Raw genomic sequence first — 18,520 nt, forward strand, 5'->3', positions numbered from 1 at the left:
CTACCATTGTGCTATTTTGCAACTAGTAAATTAGTAAAACTTTCAGTGCTGAAAAGTAACAAATTGCACTGCATCACAGAATGTGAAAGACTTGTCCAATGTGCAAAGACACAAAAACATTTTCAATATTTTTCAGTTTTAATTTCAAATGCTTTGGGTTGCTTCAAAAAAGCATCCTACTTATCTCCAGTTAACTTCGAACATATTTGAAATAAAATCATACAATTCATGATCAAATATACAAAAATAGAGCGAAATAAAAGTAATGTATCCATGCTAATACTCAATAAAAATGGCTGGTGACCTAACACATCCAAGTCCAGTTCATCGTCCAAGGCACTGAAGAGCACCATAAGGTCTTTGTGTCAAGGATAAGTATGAGATTCTTTGCATGAAAAAATGTGTTTGTATGTCAGTGTGTCTGGATATCAGAACTCACATGATGAGTTTATTTGTTGCTTGTCACGAGTGAACCTACCTCTGCAGCTCAGGACATGCACCTCCATGAAACAGACAGAGGTTCTATTCCTGATGCCGATCTTACACCACCTCTGCTGCTTTCAGCAATTTGGCAATTATGGTTTCCAGACCACTCCTTGCTGACAAAGCACCACATTTGTAGAACTATTCTTTCATTTCCCAACATAAGTTGGATTTTTGAAACCCTTTGCACTAATTATATTTAAAAACTGATGTCAATACGATAAAAAGGAAGTGCAGGATTTGAAAGGCTATCTCATGCCAGCATGAAGTAATCTGCCAACTCTTATTGCAGAATTCCATCAAAGAAAAGAGGAAATTTCTCTTTTCCAGCACTAAGTTAAGCTTTGCACTATATTCTGAGCTAATAACCCCAATGCGATAAAAACACTGATTCATAGAACTAAGCCCTGCATTTAGGTTTCTAGTAGGAAAGGTACATCATACCATATAATAACAGTGTTGTTCTAGTTTTAGCATTACCCTCAGGCTTTTGTTGTGGAACCCTGACATAAACTTTCTATAATGTGATGCAAAATCATATTAATACTGTAGCGCATCACTCACTCAAAATATGCTAAAATGGATGAAATGTGTGGTCCTTCACCACCAATTTTTGCAATTACTGTAACAACTCAAAAGAGCAGCGCAAGAAGGGATGTCATGGGATCATTTGTGCAATGGAAAATGGTACCCGTTGTCATCATTTGGTGAGGGGTCTTTATATTTGAATTAGGCTGCTTTCTCACAACTCCCCAAGACCTTGAGATGATCTAGACCCCTGGAGAAGTGGTGGCTTTTTGCATGACAGGAAGTGTAATGGTCGATGTTACACTATGCATTGTACGTGCAGCATTTACTTATACTGACCCTCAGAGAACAGTTCTCAGATATTTTTGCAAGTGATTATAAATTTAGTTTTAGTCCAAAATTTCTATTTGCATACCTGCATTATTAGCGCTGCTACGTGTAGAAGAGTTTTGCGATTAGCCACCTCATCTTGTAACAGCTGCCATTTCTTCTGGATACTATTAGTCAGCTTCTGGATTTCACCCTCATTGGAAACATCCCTACGGCACAGGTCTTGGCCCTGTTTCACCACATTCTCGCATATTGTTCGGTGAGAGTTGCACTCTGCCTCAAGAGCCTACAGGAGAAATATCAGAGGATCAAAAAAATAATTCCTGCTTACATGGAAATGGAGTAACTTCTTCCCCACTCTGAAACACAACCAAAATGTAAGTCCAATGTACAAAAAGATTTAAGGATATGATGTTAATTTAGTATTGTTTTTTATGTACAGCATAGAACACATACAAATACACATTTCATAACCTGTGAACCTTTTGTTTCCTGAAGTACAAAAATCTCCCTAAAAGACCCAACATAATTTGTTACACTTACAAAATAAAAGCAGTGTCAGGTGTACTAAAGAGATGCCATGTAGAGAGGATTTACCACACTTGCTGGAAAGTCATGTTTCTCTTCTCAATGACATAAATGTTCTTCTTTTACCTAATATCAGCTTTTAAAGCCACGGTCTAAGATAGGATCAAAAATATCATGAATCTTTTACTTGTGCTTGATCAGTGATTGCTGCCTTATCAACAGATACACATATTTCGAGCCACAGTGGTCCAAGTATCATCTCCTTTTCTACAAAATAGTGCATTGATCCAGAAGTGCATGACTGATTGCTGGCATCTGGATTCAAAATTTCAGTCCTGTACTTGCTGTGCCACTGGATTCAAGCTAGCCTGGCTGATGATGGGTGATAACCCGATAACTGGTCCCAGGGTGCTGGTTTCTGGTCTAGGTAAAACTTAGCCTGGGAGTTTGGTTGGGACTGTTCCCATGGGGGGCAGGGGCAAGACTGATTTGCATATGGCTGTGTCCAAAGTGGTGTGGCATTGTGAGCAGAAAAATGATGGCTCAAACCCAGAACTGTGCCTGAGTGTGAATGTTTGGTTTGTTCAGCATTCCGTCCATCATCTGCTCTTTTTGCTTTTGTCGCCCTAACTGGGAAGAGTATGCCAAGGCTAAGGTCCAGTGTGCATTGTGCCACTGAATTCAAGCTAGCCTGGCTGATGAGGGGTGATACCCTGAAAATGGTCCCCAAATGTGTGTTTTCAGTCCCAGGAGGACCTGGCCTGCCAGCTTGGGCTGGATTGTCCCCATGGGGACCAGGGTCAAGACTGATTTGCATATGGGTGGGGTGAAACTGGGGTGGCGTGGTGAGCAAAAAACAATGGATTAAACCGAAATCTGTGACTGTGGGTGAATGCTTGATTTGCCCAGCATTCCGTCCAATATCAGTTCCTTTTGCTTTTGTCGCCCTAAGTTGGAAGAGTAGGCCCAGTTGTGCTTCCCGTGCTCGCTGTGTCACTGGATTCAAGCTAGGCTGGCTGATGAGGGGGCAATATCATGAAACTGGACCCAGGATGGTTGTTTGCGGTCCAAGGAGGACCTGGCCTGGCAGTTCGGGCTTGGCTCTTCCCATGGGGAGAAGGGTCAAGACTAATTTGCATATGGCTGGGTCCACGTTGTGGAGACGTGGTGAGCAAAAGAACGATGGATCAAACCCAGATCTGTGCATGAGGGTGAATGTTTGGTTTGTTCAGCATTCCACCCATCATCTGTTCTTTTTGCTATTGTTTGCATTTAGTCCTAATGTTGATTGCCCTGAATTCTGTCCATGACTTCTGGGTAACACTGATTCAGCTCAATCTTTAGGTATAAGGAAATGCCTCTTTTTGCATGATCACCACCACAGGTTTGGACTGATGCAGCTGGTTTCTCGTCTTTGAGAGTGCACTGAGCCTGCTAACCAGACCTCAGTGCAAGGGCTCTAAGCCTTAAAAGTGTATGTTTGATTGGCTTTTACCCAACTGGCATAAGTTAACTTATTTATAAGTCCGTAGAATATGGTCCTAGGAATACTCAGGGCCTGTAAGTTAAAGTGTCCCCCAGGGGCTGCAGCGCTTATTTTGCCACCCTGAGTATGACAAAGTATATCATTGCAGCCTGAAAGTGCAACTTTAATTTGCTAGCTCGACGTTGCCATGTGGACTAATAACAAAGTCCAAACCTCCAGTTTTAATACATATGTTATCATTGGTGAGTACAGAATCACACACTGACAACTCAGCTGAGCTAACTTCTGAATTAGAGTACCAAAGTTGATACTTGAAGGCATTCAATTAATCGCTGCATTAAACCTGACTTAGCGTTCAAGTGGAATTTAATGTAACTTATAAGTATATGCAACTTTTAAACAGTTGCCACTCTCTTGTGCAAGTTTTCCAGTGGCTATTCTCAGATGCTGGCCCCAGGACAGCCTTCTGCCTTTCTGAGGAGGAGGAGAAAACGACGCCTTCGAGTGGGAACAATAAAGGCCTGCCGTCGGAAGAGGTATCACCTTTCCCTGACAGGAAGCCACCCAGGGTGGGAGCCCAAAAAGAAAGCTCCAAAGGAGAAGCCACCTTTTTAGGGCAAATAGGGAAAACTCATGGGAGAGGCTACTCTTTTGTTCAGGTAGACAGGCTGTTGTCAGAGATGGAAAGGGCAAAACAGTTGCCAAACCAGGAAGACATCATCAGGTGGTGGGGCACCTGGTAGCTCATTAGCTAGTAACTACCACACACCCCTAGGGGACTTTCTGGGCATAAACATGCCACCTCTGGCACACAAACCTCAGATCACGTCTGGACTGGAGAGAGCCTTGTATTTGGCAAGAGAGGCTGCTCCAAAAACTGAACTGCACCTGCTGATTCTTGGGCTAATGTAGAGAGGACTATGCTTGTGGTGCCTGGCTCAAGGAAAGTTTGCTCCAGAACCCCAAACAAAAGAAGTGAATTCAAAAAGTCAGTTGGCTTAATTCCTGTTACAGCACCAGGGCCACTAAAGGTGCAGAAGCTTGTCTTGGCAAGCCAGCAGCCACAATCACCTGACTGCCACTGACCACCAACGTGCAGCCTGAGAGACTGAATCTCAGTGATTCAAAGTTGCACCTGAGTCTGCTGGCCCCGAGAGTCCTCAGAATGCAGTTTGGTCGCCCAAGACGGACACTAGCCTTCACTAAAGGGAACCACTGGTTTCACCGTGACCGGAAACCAGTAGTTCAGTGGCAACTGAACTTTTGCTTGACCCTAGGCGAGTTTAAGGGACATTGACCATTGCCAAAGTCGACTCACTTGGACTGTGGACTGAGCAGTGGCCCCAGGAAGACCCCCATCAACCACTCAACATCCTACATACAACAACATCATACAACACCTTATGTATTCTTGCATCAGGACCATTCCATTGAACTCTATGGTGGTTCACCCATGGAGCCCAGAAGAGGACATGAGACTGCTTTGGTGACAAGGTAACTATCCCAAACACAACTTCCTAAAAGTTTTACAAAGTTTCTAAACTTTCCAGTTACCAGTGCAAAGAAATTTTAAGTGGAAAGCAGTGATTTACAGTTTATTTAAAAATCCATATCTCTGAAACCCTTGGTTGGTTTTTGTTCATTTTGATGTCTAAATATTCGTAAAAATAGGATCTATTTTTATAGATTGGTGTTGGATTTCTTTCATTTTGTGTGCCCACCTTATTTCATCATTTTAGTACTTCTAAATGCTTTACACGTGTTCCTTTGTTTAAGCCTGGCTGATCAAAGCCACAGCTACCCAGGATGGAGCTAAAAGTTTTACACACAAGCCTGTTTGGACCCAAAACAGTATCCTTAGTGTATTACACAGTGATGTCTCACAGCCACACCAAATAATATGCTACTTTCCTCACAAGGAGTAATTATTAGGTCAGGTGATTTTAATGATGCAAGTAAGTAATCTTTATCTGCATGATTAATTAAAACTATGGCATTAGCATTTGCAAAGAAACTGAAGAAATCACAACCTTTTAAAAAACACGATGACAATAAAAGCATCATTAATGTTCTGAGAGTATTAATGTTAAAACTGACTGCACAGAGATCTCCTTGTTACAGAAAATTATCAGAGAGAGGTCGTAAAGCACCAAGTCCATTTGATTTGTTCCCTTCTAATGCTAAGATGCCCTGGATAAATTAAGGTTAAAAACTAACTGCTCACCAATCTCCTGGTTACATCGAAAGTCTGAGAAGGCGGATAAGGTACTAGTGGTGCCAAATGCTGAGATGCACCTTCAGCTTTCTCTAGTTCAATCTTACTGTTAATTCTCTTTTCAACAATACTCAGGAACTTTACTAGGCAGCAGTTTAGCTGTACATCATTGCCGGCAAAGCACACTTTTGCCACTTGCCTGCATTTATGTAGTTGCTTAAGGTAGAAAAGGCGCCTAAGCAGTACTCTACGGTCCCTCTTTAGTTCCTTACATATGCATAGTAGATGGACAATGTCTTCTTTTTGATTCCCCACAAAGGCGACAGTGGTTGTGTAGCGAAGCGTGCTTCCATGTGGTAGGTGGTTGGCTGAGGGTAAAATGCCAAGGCAATACTGTAGGTACTTCTACTGAGTGGACATCGTAAAGCTTGTGCCTAGCTAGACCTGAGGGGCTGCCTTGGTGTAAACTTGTATGGTAAGCCAACCATGAGCCCTTTCTGCAAGCCTTACTTTGTCCTCTACCAGAGAGATTATTTTAGAGGTTTTGTTAACAAGCTGTTTAAAATTAGCGTGTGATCCTGTGGCCTCCCAAACTTCTCGTAGACATAGCTGGTTAATTGAGTCTTGCAGATAGGCTCTAGCCGCACTATTCTCCTTAGTCGACAGTTCACTCGATGAGTGGGCATTAAAAGACACTGGTTCAGCTCTCCTGATATTATGCCGGCATTGAATTAGGCTCCTTGACGAGCCAGCGCTTGCTTCTGTAGGCCAAATTCCAGCCTTATTTGAGCCAGTGAAGTATATTTGGGTATGCTAAAAATCATTCACAGTGTGCCTGTTATTATGTTATCCAATATGACAGCGTTTCTCCCCCTCATGGCCAAACTTCCGTAGGTGACTGCTGGAATAAGTTTCGCCTGTAACACTTGAACTATTGGGGTGAGGTTTGAGCCCACAACTTTGTTCCTTAAGATTTTAATGATGTGGTAAATCTGTTTCTGGACAGATTAGGGGCAGCACAACTTCCTCATCATAAAGCTCCATAATACTTAAGTGATGCTATGACTACACATGGTGTTTGGCATACAAGGCATTTCAAGACGCTGGAAAACTCTGGAATGCACATAATTCCTGGTTGAGACTCAACTATTGGTTGGCAACTAAAATTGTTGGGGCCTACACTACACAAATAGTACATAAGCCCTGAACACTATTGGACTATGCCCCAGTCCTTTCCTGATACACAGATCAAGTATTCTCCTAGAGGCTGGTCTGATCCACTAATTACACCCCACACTTTATGCTGTGTCAGTCTTGTTACACACCACTGAGGAATCCAAGTCCTTAGAATGGTGGTATCTCAATCAATAAATGAAGATTTATAAAGCACGGCAAATCACCCATGAGGGTCTCAAGGTGCTGAAGATGCTAGCTGCTTTGCTGTGGTCTGTTCATTCACACAGTCATGTCTTGAGCCACTTTCTGAATTCCCAGAGCGATGCGGCATTCCTGAGGTGCAGTGGAAGGTCGTTCCAGGCTTTGGGCGCCAGGTGAGAGAAGGACCGTCCTCCGCTGTTTGATCGGCAGAGCCGCAGGATGTCTGCGAGGAAAAAGGAAGCACATTGCAGGTGTCTGGTCGGTTAGTGGAAGGTCATTCATTGTTGATGTATGCTGGTCCTTCGTTGTGCAGGGACTTGTAAGTATGGGTCAGCATCTTGTACTGGCATCTCTTTTGGATCGGGAGCCCGTGTAGCTTCTTGATGTGTGGGGTTATGTGAGTCCATGTGGGGAGGTCAAAATAGAGTTTTGCTGCTAAGTTTTGTATTGTCTGTAGTCTCTTCAGGAGGCGTGCAGTGATTCCTACATAAAGAGTGTTAACATAGTCCAGCCTGCTGGTGACAAGGGCTTGAGTGACCGTCCTTCTGGTGTTGATTGGCAGCCACCTGAAGATCTCATGGAGCATGTGGAGAATGTGGAAGCAGGCGAATCAGACTGTGTTTACCTGTTCCTGCAAAGATAACATGCTCTCCAAAATGATGCCAAGGCTGCAGGCGTGGTCTGTTGGGGTGGGTAAAGGGCCAAGTTCAGCAGGGCACATAGTGTTGATTCATGGCGAGAGGTTGTTCACAAAGATGAGGAATTCAGTCTAGTCCGTGTTGAGCTTGAGACACTTGTCCCTAATCCAGTCGGCAAAGTTCATCATACATCTGTGGAAGTTGATTCTGATGGTGAAGTGGTCTTCTGACAGGGAATGGATTAGCCAGGTGTCGTCAGCATAGGTGATGATGTTTAGTCTGTGTGAACTGACAGTGTTCGCCAGGGTGGTCATGTATGTGTTGAAGTGGGTGAAGCTGAGGAACGATCCTTGTGGGACACCGCAGATGAGCTCCTTGGGTTCTGAGGTGAACTGTGGGTGACAGATTCTCTGGGTTCTTCTGGTGAGGCATGAGGCAATCCATTTGAGGGCATTTCCCTGGATTCCGATTTGGTGGAGTCTCTTGTTCAAGATGTGGTGGGAGACAGTGCTGAAGGTGGCCGACAAGTCCAGAAGGATCAGGACTGCTGTTTCGTCGTGGCCTAGGAGGGTGCTGATGTTGTTAGAGGCTGCGATCAGGGCTGTCTCATTGCTGTGGTTGGCTTGGAATACGTATTGAGAGGGGCCCAGGAGTTTGCAGTGTTCCAAGTGTTTGGTGAATATCTCTTCACACTATTGCAGCAACTCAGATCTGATGGGAATTTCATTGGCTGCATACAGCTATGGTATAAACAATCTTCAGTCATATGAGATAGAATGGGTTAAACTTGGACTCCATAACTATATCAAGGGGGACCAGGCAAGGACGCCCACTTTCTCCCAATATTAATTGTGATTGCAAAGGAACCATTAGCATCCAAATTAAGGAATCACTATTCACACAGGAGCCTCAGTTTTAGGGTCCAGCACCTTACTGAATCTCTGTATGCTGATGATGTTACACTTTCAAATCCCCCAACAAATACTTTACCAATAATTCCAGAATTTGTCAGGTACATCTATGAACTGGTCGAAAAAGGTTATTTTCTCACTCCCACCATCCTTGCTGCGTGCCCACTCAACTATCCTTTGAATTGGTGTGACTTGATGGTTAAATAGCTTAGGGTCTAGGCCAGCTGTGGCATTGATTTGTCCATGAATATACCTGTACCCTTTTCTCAGCATTTCAGCAAAACAGTAAAGGCCCTCAAGATCAAATTAGCCCAGGCAGAAAAGCAACCATGATTGTGGTTGGAAATATTGACTCCTCATTTGAACAAGGAGGCCTTGAGGTTCGGGACTTCCAGCTATTATTTATGCGGTCAGACACATTTCGTACACCCTTTTAACTACACACTTCCATTGAGGCTGATGTGGTCAGTCCCTCTCCACGTGGTACAGCTATCTCTGCTTGCCAATAACTAGACCTACAAATGAAGTGAACATTGTTAAGAGTACGATTTGGGCTTGGAATAAGCTTAGCTGGCAGGCTCATTTTGCCAAAATATATGTCCCTGGAATACCATTACTGACAGCCTCAGTCTTCCCTGTCCTGTAAGCCAAAAGCGAGTAAGCAGCTGGAGCACTCTAAGGCCCAGATTTACTAGAAAATGACAGAACGCAACGCTGTGCTAAATTTGGCAGCAATGCGCTCCGTTATTTTCAAAATGCAGGGATGCACTATATTCAATAGAATATGGCGCACCCCTGTGTTTCATCCAGCGCTGGTGCAAAATTTTCTGCCGAGCACCAACGCAACAACCCTTGCACCACGGTGCAAGGATGGCTGCGCTGAGTGGGAGATTGCTTTGTGCAGGAAAAGACACCTTCCTGCAATGCGTTGAGGGGGAGATTGTTTTGTGCATGTTGGAAAATGGGTTATTGGTAAGGGCAGGTAGGTACCTACACCTAGCAACAAGCCACCAACCTCCACTTAGGTACAGTTAGGTCTCAGTAAATTAATCCCAGCTCAACCCTTGGTAGCTTGGCAACGAGCGTCAAGGCTTAACTTAGGAGACAAAGTGTAAAGCATTCAAATATCACAAAACAGTAATTAAATAAAGCACAGGAAACAGTTTAAAAATCCAAAACCAATTTATAAAAATAGTTTATATTTGTATCTTTAAAATGACATCAAAACGAATAAAATCGGATAAAGGGAACCGGAGATATGAATTTTTAAAGAATTATTACTTTTCTAGCGCTTAGAAACAAAAAGCGCCAATCGGGTCATCTGGTTGCACCTCGACCGGGGCAAAGTCAAACTTTCAGGCCGACCGCGATGGAGCCCTGCTCGGCTACAGGTCGCGGGAGGCCTTGGTTAAAAAGTTACCTTCTGACTTAGTCTTTATTTTGAAGATTTTCTTCAGCGGGACGAACCTGCCAGTCGAATCCGACCTCCTGGAGCCCTTGTCCAGATACGCGATGCTGGATTCCTCGGTGGAGATTTTTACCTTCGGACTTAGTCGTTTTTTCGAGGTGAAAATCCTTCGACCGGGGTAAACCTGGATCTTGATCCGACGTCCATGGAGCCCTTCTCGGATACGATGGCTGGGAGGTCCCGGTCAACTTTTTACCTTCGGACTTAGTCTCTTTTTCGGAGATTTTTCTTTACCGGGACGAACCACCAAATCAGGCCGGGTCGCGGTTGAGGCAAGCCGGCTAGAATTTACGCGGCGGGTCGGTCCCTCTATGGAGCTTTTTTTCAAAAATTCTCAAATCTTCTCCAAACTTCTGGGGCTTCACCCAGATGTCCTTTTAGGGTTCTTTTGGGGTCCACAGCTCACCCCAAGGGTCCAGAAGTTCTGTGATGGTCCTTGGGGGGTGCGGACTTCAACTCCCAGAATGCACCTGGCGCAAACTCCTTTTTGGCCACTGGACAGTGGTCAGCTGGTCACTTTTTCAGAAGTTGGTGCAGGGGACTCTGGATAGCAATTTTTCACCTGTAGCAAACAGGGAGTCCCTCCTTGAACCAGTTGAAGCCAGGCAAAGTCCTTCTTGTGGTGAAGCCCAAGTGTGCAGCTGGTGCAGTCCTTCTGAGTGCAGGTTCCAGGTGCAGGCCAGGGGTCCAGCAGGGCAGTCCTTCTTCTCCTTTAGTTCTTTTCTTGTTGAAATCTGGTAGGGATCTGAGGTGTGGGGGCAGGTCTGCCAGTTTTATCCTTGCTCCTGGGTGAAAAGCAGGGGGGTCCTGGTCATCCAATCAGATACAGGGTCGTCCCCCTGTGATGACCACTTCCTGGGAAGTGTGGCAAAAATCCATCCCAAAAGGCAACAGTCTCTAAAAATCCAACATGGCTGAATCTGATTTTTGGAGGTTACATCTGGCTGAGCCCACCCACTGGTGTGGCTAAAAATCATAAACACACCCCTCTCCTGCCCTCTCCTAATCTAATCAAGGGGGCACCTAGCTGTCTGGGATTGCAGGATGTGGGGGTGTTGCTGGGTGCTCCAGATGTCCTTCTCTGCCTTTGAAGACCAGTTTGGCAGCCCTCCCCCTTCCTGCCTCACCATCTGCTGAGGGGAGATTCTCTCCCCCAAGCACATTCCTTTGTGTGAAGCCAGGCCACTTCACACCTCATCAAGGCAGCCTGGCAGAAGCTGCTGCAGGCTGGCCAATCAGAGCACAGCAGCAAAAACAATGCAGAGCTGAAATTGGCAACTTTTTAGGTAAAGTCTAAACTTTTTACCTGAACAAGTTATATTAAATCCAACAACTGGAAGTTGTGGGATTTATTACAACAATTAATTTGATACCAAATTCTTGGTATGTAACATTTAAGGAGACTTTAACATTTAAAATAAAGTCTGCCCATTCTAACCTATGAAGGCCATTTACTTCAATGAGAGAAAAACGAATTTGGCTGTTTTTACCTCACCAGGGCTTATAAATCTATTTTTATAAAGTCCCTGCTTATAGTTACATGGCACCCAGCCCTAGGGGCACATAGGGCACACCTTAGGGGTGACTTATATGTAAAAATAAGGTAGTTTAAGACTTTGGAAGTACCTTTAATTCCAAAGTCGAATTTGCATATAACTTTAATTTAAAAGCTGCCAGCAAGGCAGGCTTGCTTTTAAAATGACACTGGGCACCTCAGCAGTGCACCTAGGTGTGCACCACCTATGCTGTGGTCCCTAAACCTACATGCCCTACCATATACTAGGGACTTATAGGTAGGTTAACTTAGCCAATTATAATTAGCCTCATTTGCATATCCATTTTACACAGAGCACAGGCCCTGGGACTGGTTAGCAGTACCCAGGGCACCATCAAAGTCAGGAAAACACCAGCAAAAAGAGGAAAATGGGGGCAAAAAGTTATGGGGCCTCTGCAACCAGCCCTGTTTTCTCACAGTGCAGGAAAAGACACCTTCCTGCACAAAAACAATCTTAAATGGCAAAATGCAGCACACATAGAAAGAGCAAAGCATGAGGAGAAATGAAAGCATTTCTCCTCGTTGCACCACTCTAACGCCATCCATGAGTAGCGTTAGATTTTGGCGCTGCCTCAGGTTAACAAAATAGGGTAAATATGAGGCAGAGTCAAAATGCAATGGGTGTTGCTGTGGCACACCCACAGCAACACCCATTGTACACCCCTTCCATGCAAAGTGCTACGTGTGAAGGGGACGTATTACAAGGTGGCGTTAAGCCACAAACAGTGGCTTAACCGCAGCTTGTAAATACGGCGTATGGCACTGTGCCACTGGAGCATCACAAAAAGTGACGCTCCAGTGGCGATAGGGCCTTGTAAATCTGGCCCTAAGTTGCTTAAGTTAGTAGACTTGTATCCGCCAGTTAGACTTTCCGCTGTTAACTCCTATCCAAGAGACATCTGACCACACTCCACTAGATGTGTTCTGGTACTTTGGACTCTGTGAATCCTGTAGCACTTCCAATCACTTCTTCCCTTCACCTCCCTACTCTTACCATCCCAGCCAATGCTGATAGGTACTAAATCTCCTCGCACGTTATTATCCTGTCAGTAAAAACATAACGAAGGGAAGCTCCAATCTATACCACACACTGAAAGAAAAATGGTCTGTAGAGATTGAGGAGTCTTTCACTGACCAGCAATGGAAATGGTGTGTTTGTTTTTAACCAGAAACTTCCCCCCAATTATAGTCTGAGATTGATACAAGTTACATGTTACATTACATAACAATCCTACAAGACTGTATGAATTAAACCCCAGGGCCAACTCTGACTGTAGTGAATGCAAAGCTTGTAATGTCAATTGCTTTCATTTGGCATGGCTGTGCCTGAAACCTGATAATTATTTGGAGGAGATATTTAGAGCTGTAACTGAAGTCCCTTTCCAAAATACCTCCCACTTTGTTCTCCTGGGATAAGTTAAAGATGTTCATGCTTCTGTTAGAAAGTGTACTGTCTTGGTTGTATTTTTGGTAAAGAGACAAGTACCGATCCATTTGAGGGATAGAACATATTGCAATGAACAACTGGGCGGCTACTGAGAACAGATGCCTGCTCAATGCAAGCCCAAATATATCTAGTGCCCCCTTTCAGGTGTATAGTGTACTGTGCTCAGAATCATCTCCAGAAACGGAAGTGAGTGCAGCTGCACCTCCAGGGTCATAGCTCACCTTGCATTGTCAAATAGGCATCACCAGATTTTTGCTACAGTTAATTGGTTATAAGTACAACCGTGCTGCTATGGACAACCCTACTTAAGCTGGCGGCTGGACGCATTCAGACATTTGATGATGACCAGGGCCTCCTTGTCTTGGGTGAAGTTTACTGCTGGCAATGATTTTGAAAATAGCGCTCTGTGTAAGGGGGGATGTTGTTCTGTTTCTTTTTCTTGAATAAATCCAATACATTGATTAATTTAAAAAGACTTAGAAAAGAAGTCCTCATATCCATCAGGACCACCTCAACTCTGATCTACATGAGGAAAGAGTTGAGTACTCACATCTTCTCTCTTTACAGAACAGTACATCATGACATAGCAGTAGTTCACTACTACTCTCTGAATTCATCCCCCCACCCTCAGTCGTTTACTGACCACACATAGTTTTCTTTGACCCTGTAAAACAATCCCTTAACTTTTTGGCTCGGTTTGCATTGCCACAATCATACATACACGTATAATGCAACATGACCTTGGGAGACATGTCATTTTAAACACCTTTATAACTCTGGTTCACGCTGATAAGACCTTAGCAGTTGTATACGTGTGAACCAGATTTTCTTGACAATTATTTTTCCACATCCATTGATGCTCAGACTGGTGGGTTAAGTATAATACTCTTTTAAATATAAAGGAATTACAACTGGAGTGAATTTATAGCAGCACCTTATGTTTCTTGATGGAGGTCAAGATCTGGCTCTGGTCTTTTCCCAGCGAGGCTAGCCTCACCAGCTGCCACTTCTCATTTATCCACAACTCCTCTTCCCCACAGTCACGGAAAAACTCAAAGCGCTTCAAGGTTTCCTGCAGATGAGACCGACTGTGCCAAGAGAGAAGACATTATATCTCATTCATTAGATAACAAGCATTGGTGAAAATGTGTAATTTATTTCAAGTATACATCATTTATGTCAGCTTTCATTTCCAAAAGGAGCTTGTGTGCACATCTAGTGAATTTGGACGAGAAGTCCAAAGAGTTATATCGCAAATAGTGGTTGCAAACTACACACTGACTCTTTGTGACCTTTGGTATTTTGCAATTTAACATTTGCACTAATAGGCTGCATTACAAAATCTTCATTCGCAGAGGGCTGCAGAGGGGTTGCAGATTAATTGAAGGTGACTATTTGTGACATCCTGTGAATGGCTACAAACACAGCAATGATGGCCTGCAAGGACAGTTGACCTCCATTGTTCTATGAACATTCCTTCAAAAGAACCGGTCCTGCTTTTTAAAAAAAAAACATGTTTTTTTGGGAACACATTGGAGCAAACAGCAGCGGTCCCAAAGACCACTGCCAGCCTACATTCCGCCACCTCGAGTCTGCCCGACAGAATTCTCAAAGGAGTAGCTGTCCAATATGCACAGGTTCTTTGCAATTCCTTTACCATCTCCTTTGAGAAGTCAGTAACATATCAATGGCTTACAAATGCACTTGCAGTCACAAACCATTGATGCATATTATTTTGAATCAAGGAGTGTATAACCCTGTCACATCCCTTGGTAATCATAAATTAGAATACATCACTATAACCATTTTGCAAATTAGAAAGGCATTTCTGAAATTGCAAAAGAGGTTTAGTAAACACAAAAATGTCTTTTTGTGGTCGTAAACCCTGTGATTTTCCAAATTGCATGGTTTGTGATAGCAAAACACTTTAGTACATCTGGCCCACAGTTCTATATGGCACTAAAGATGGGTAAACATCTATACCTTAACTTTCTTATTATTTCATTTAATTGCTGTGGGTCTATATTCTAGTTCCTCTTGTTCTCTTGTAATTTGTAGCAAGAGAGACACCAACAGCCCCACTTGTTCCTGCCCTTAAACGCCTTGCAATTTTCCCTGCTTCTATGAGCTTCTGGCACATTTCCAATCTGCTCTCTCTGTATCTGTATATTCATCTGTTTAGAAGTCACACTCTACCAATTCCATCCCTGGATATAAAGAGTAGGGGTGGAAATAACTTGCATAATTACTCTACATTACAGTAAAATCACCCGAGATTTCACAGAATTACACAAGGAGCGTAACCCATAATTTGGTGCTATTTTCCAAAATGAACCAGAGGGTTATTTTGCGCTGATAAAAAAGGGGTAAGTGTAACAGAACACAAACAGCAGCAGCCGCTCGCACTCTGTTCTTTTGCTTTTGCAGTAGACATCTTGGGAGAGAGTGACTAAACCACTACTCGTTCATTGTGTGTAAAAGGCCGCTTTATTGGAACAGGTGCCCCTAAACCTACCCCACCTGGCCTTTGTCTTACAAAACTAAAACCTCACTAGACATCGAATAACCTGTCCCCTGCCCCTCCCCATCCCCTACCTTGCCCCCCGTCCTGTCTTTTCCTTCTCCTCTCGTCTCCTTAAATTCTCCTGTCCTACCGCTTCTTTGAACCTGTCTGCTAATGAGCAGTCTCCTGCCTGTCCATGTCTAATTAATGCTCCTTCCCGTCCTAATACCTGAATTGCCCTGCCAACTCCGTCCTCCACCCGAGCTTTTACTAGCTGCCCTGCAGCTGTCCCCGCCGCGTCACGCACCTGTCCAAAGCGACAACCTAGCCCTGAAACGGACACCTGCTCCAACAAATCCACCTGTCAGGGGAGGGAGGGAGGGAAAGGCCAACAGACCTAACGGACAAAGCCCAGGCCACCAGGTCACCTTCTATAAAATGGTGCCTGTGGCCACAAAATGTCCGGTTATATAAACCCCCCGCCCACCGTAAACTGGCACCCCGGATGCCAACCGCATCGCGGGTCATGCCACCTCTCCCAAAAACCCGGGGGGGGGAACTCCTCGTTCCTCTTCCTCCCCCCCAGGGCCCCATTGGGAGAGAGTGACTAAACCACGACTCGTTCATTGTGTGTAAAAGGCCGCTTTATTGGAACAGGTGCCCCTAAACCTACCCCACCTGGCATTTGCCTTACAAAACTAAAACCTCACTAGACATCGAATAACCTGTCCCCTGCCCCTCCCCCCCTCCTCTCGTCCTGTCTTTTCCTTCTCCTCTCGTCTCCTTAAATTCTCCCGTCCTACCTGCTTCTTTGAACCTGTCCGCTAATAATGTGTATTTGTATAGCACACATTCACCGAGAAGGTTACCTTGGTACTGAATGACAGATGTTTATTGTTACGCAACAGCACTCCTTTTATCGACCTCCGGATGAAAGGCTAAGTGGACCCACCAGGATTTGAACAAGTGACCCTGAGATTAAACACAGCCCCCTAAAACGGGCGCATTAGTCCAATAAACCATTGGACCTGGATTATTAAAAAAGTAATAAACATTTTGCCAAGGTCTAATTATGAGCTCAGTGTTTTTGGTTCAATCGTTTGGAACTTGATATTTGATCTGATAAATTAATGCTGTTCATTAAACGTTATTTTTGGGAAGAGTTCTAACAAGGGCTTTAACTTACCGTAATTTGGAGAGATCAACCAAGTTCTGATAGTTCTGGTTGAGTTTCCGCACTCTAGACTGCAGCAGCTCTGGCTTAGCATTCTTGGCCTTGGTGACCTCTGCTGCCTGATGGGAAATGTGTTGCACTACATCTCCGTGGGAAGAGATCTGGGACTCAGCCAGAGTGTGCTTCTGTAGCAAATCTTCCACCTCTAGAAGTTGTTTCCCATAATCCCGAGAACTCATCAATTCCTGAAATCAAGTGAACATTTCATAGAGTTTATTTGTTTTCACAGTCCCATATTCTACCAGATGAACCAGCAATAGCCTCTTATACAGACATTTATTCTGCCTGATTAACTGAATGCTTGTATTTGCTGGCTCACTGAGGCATGAAGCAATCCACAGTACCTATGATAAAGAGCATCCATGACTTATATAAGGGAATTTTATAGCTATAACCGGATTTTATTAATTGAAGAAAGAACAAATACACATAACGCTGAGCAAGAGATAATCTCCAAGCGTCAGGTAGACTTTGAAGATCATATGACCCCCTTAAAGCTCGTGTTTGTTTAGTCTTTAAGTTAATTAATTAAAACTGCCATGGACTTGTATGGGAAGGACAGGGTAACCTCTCCAGACCAATAATCAAGGTGCCCCAAGATATGCTACATCTACTCTGAGGGCCTTACGTCATAGTAAAAACTAAAAACATCAGAGATATATATATATATATATATATACACACACACACACATACACTTATATATATGTATATATATATATATATACATATATGTTTGTGTGTGTATATAGATTATTTTATTTATATATATGTGTATATATATACATACACATATATATGTGTATATAAAAATATATATATATTCTATATACGCACACACAAAAAAGAAAGTTTACAGGGTCGTTATAGTTAAGAAATAACATTAAAAACCATAGAAATTCACTAAAAAAACAAAGGTTACAGAAACGTTACAGTTAGGAAATAAAATTAAAAAAAACAAATGTTACAAGGACATTATAGTTAGGCTGAGATTTCACACGCAGAAACCATTGAAATTCTGCAGTTATAATTACCTGAGGTTATTGTGCTGATGGGTGAACGTGAGGAGTGTGTGGCGCTGCCTGTCAATTAGCCACTTATATCCAGTAGTACTGATGGTGCCCTTAAAAGAAGATCACCCTTAACTCCTTCTGCTTAAAGTGATCAAAAGTCACTGATAACAATATCACTTTATATAAGGCACACATCAAACGCAAAGTCCATTTGGAGTCAGTTTTCGTGTCTTTTATTCTTTGAATCTTGAGTTTCCGCTTTAAGTTCCAATCGTCACTTGCCAATTGCTGCCAACACGTGTTTCGTCCGGGGTGTACCCCGTGACTTCGTCAGGGCTGTAGATTCCTATTAGAGACTCTTCCTTCTGGTTTCCCTTAACCCCTTAAGCATCTGGTTTATATTAGCTCCAAGTTAATCGCAAGTACGCTTTCTTTGATATCTTGTGACATTAACTTGGAGCTAATATAAACCAGACAAAAGACACAAAAACTGACTCCAAATGGACTTTGCATTTAATGTGTGCCTTATTTAAAGTGATATAATTACCTGAGGTGAGTGTAAGTTTTTAGTAAACATTTCTGAGACGAAACAATAGATACTAAGCTACTGCATAAGTTAAATTACTTTTCTCTGTGTAGTACTAATGAGTTACACTATTTATAACATATGCTATCTGAGTGGCTGTTTGACTGTCAGTATCAGTAAAGTGTGTGTGTCTGAGTGGCTTTATGGATGTGTGAGTAGCTTTATGGATCTGTCAGTGGGTGTGTGAGTGGCTTTATAGGTATGCCAATGTGTATGTG

The 18,520-nt window shown here is 43.3% G+C and overlaps 1 protein-coding gene across 1 annotated transcript in view; it reads right to left on the bottom strand.

Moving 5' to 3' along the window:
• Positions 1–18,520, bottom strand: part of SPTBN5 (spectrin beta, non-erythrocytic 5) — a 1,780,873-nt gene that overhangs the window by 1,606,080 nt on the left and 156,273 nt on the right. Inside the window, exons 9-11 of the mRNA XM_069208774.1 lie at positions 16,656–16,888; positions 13,901–14,054; positions 1,427–1,627 (exon numbers count right to left, since the gene is read on the bottom strand). Coding sequence (XP_069064875.1) covers positions 1,427–1,627; positions 13,901–14,054; positions 16,656–16,888 — 588 coding nt within the window. The remainder of the gene's footprint in view (positions 1–1,426; positions 1,628–13,900; positions 14,055–16,655; positions 16,889–18,520) is intronic.

This window comes from Pleurodeles waltl, chromosome 9 (assembly GCF_031143425.1).
Source record: "Pleurodeles waltl isolate 20211129_DDA chromosome 9, aPleWal1.hap1.20221129, whole genome shotgun sequence".
In the NCBI taxonomy this organism is placed as follows: domain Eukaryota; kingdom Metazoa; phylum Chordata; class Amphibia; order Caudata; family Salamandridae; genus Pleurodeles; species Pleurodeles waltl.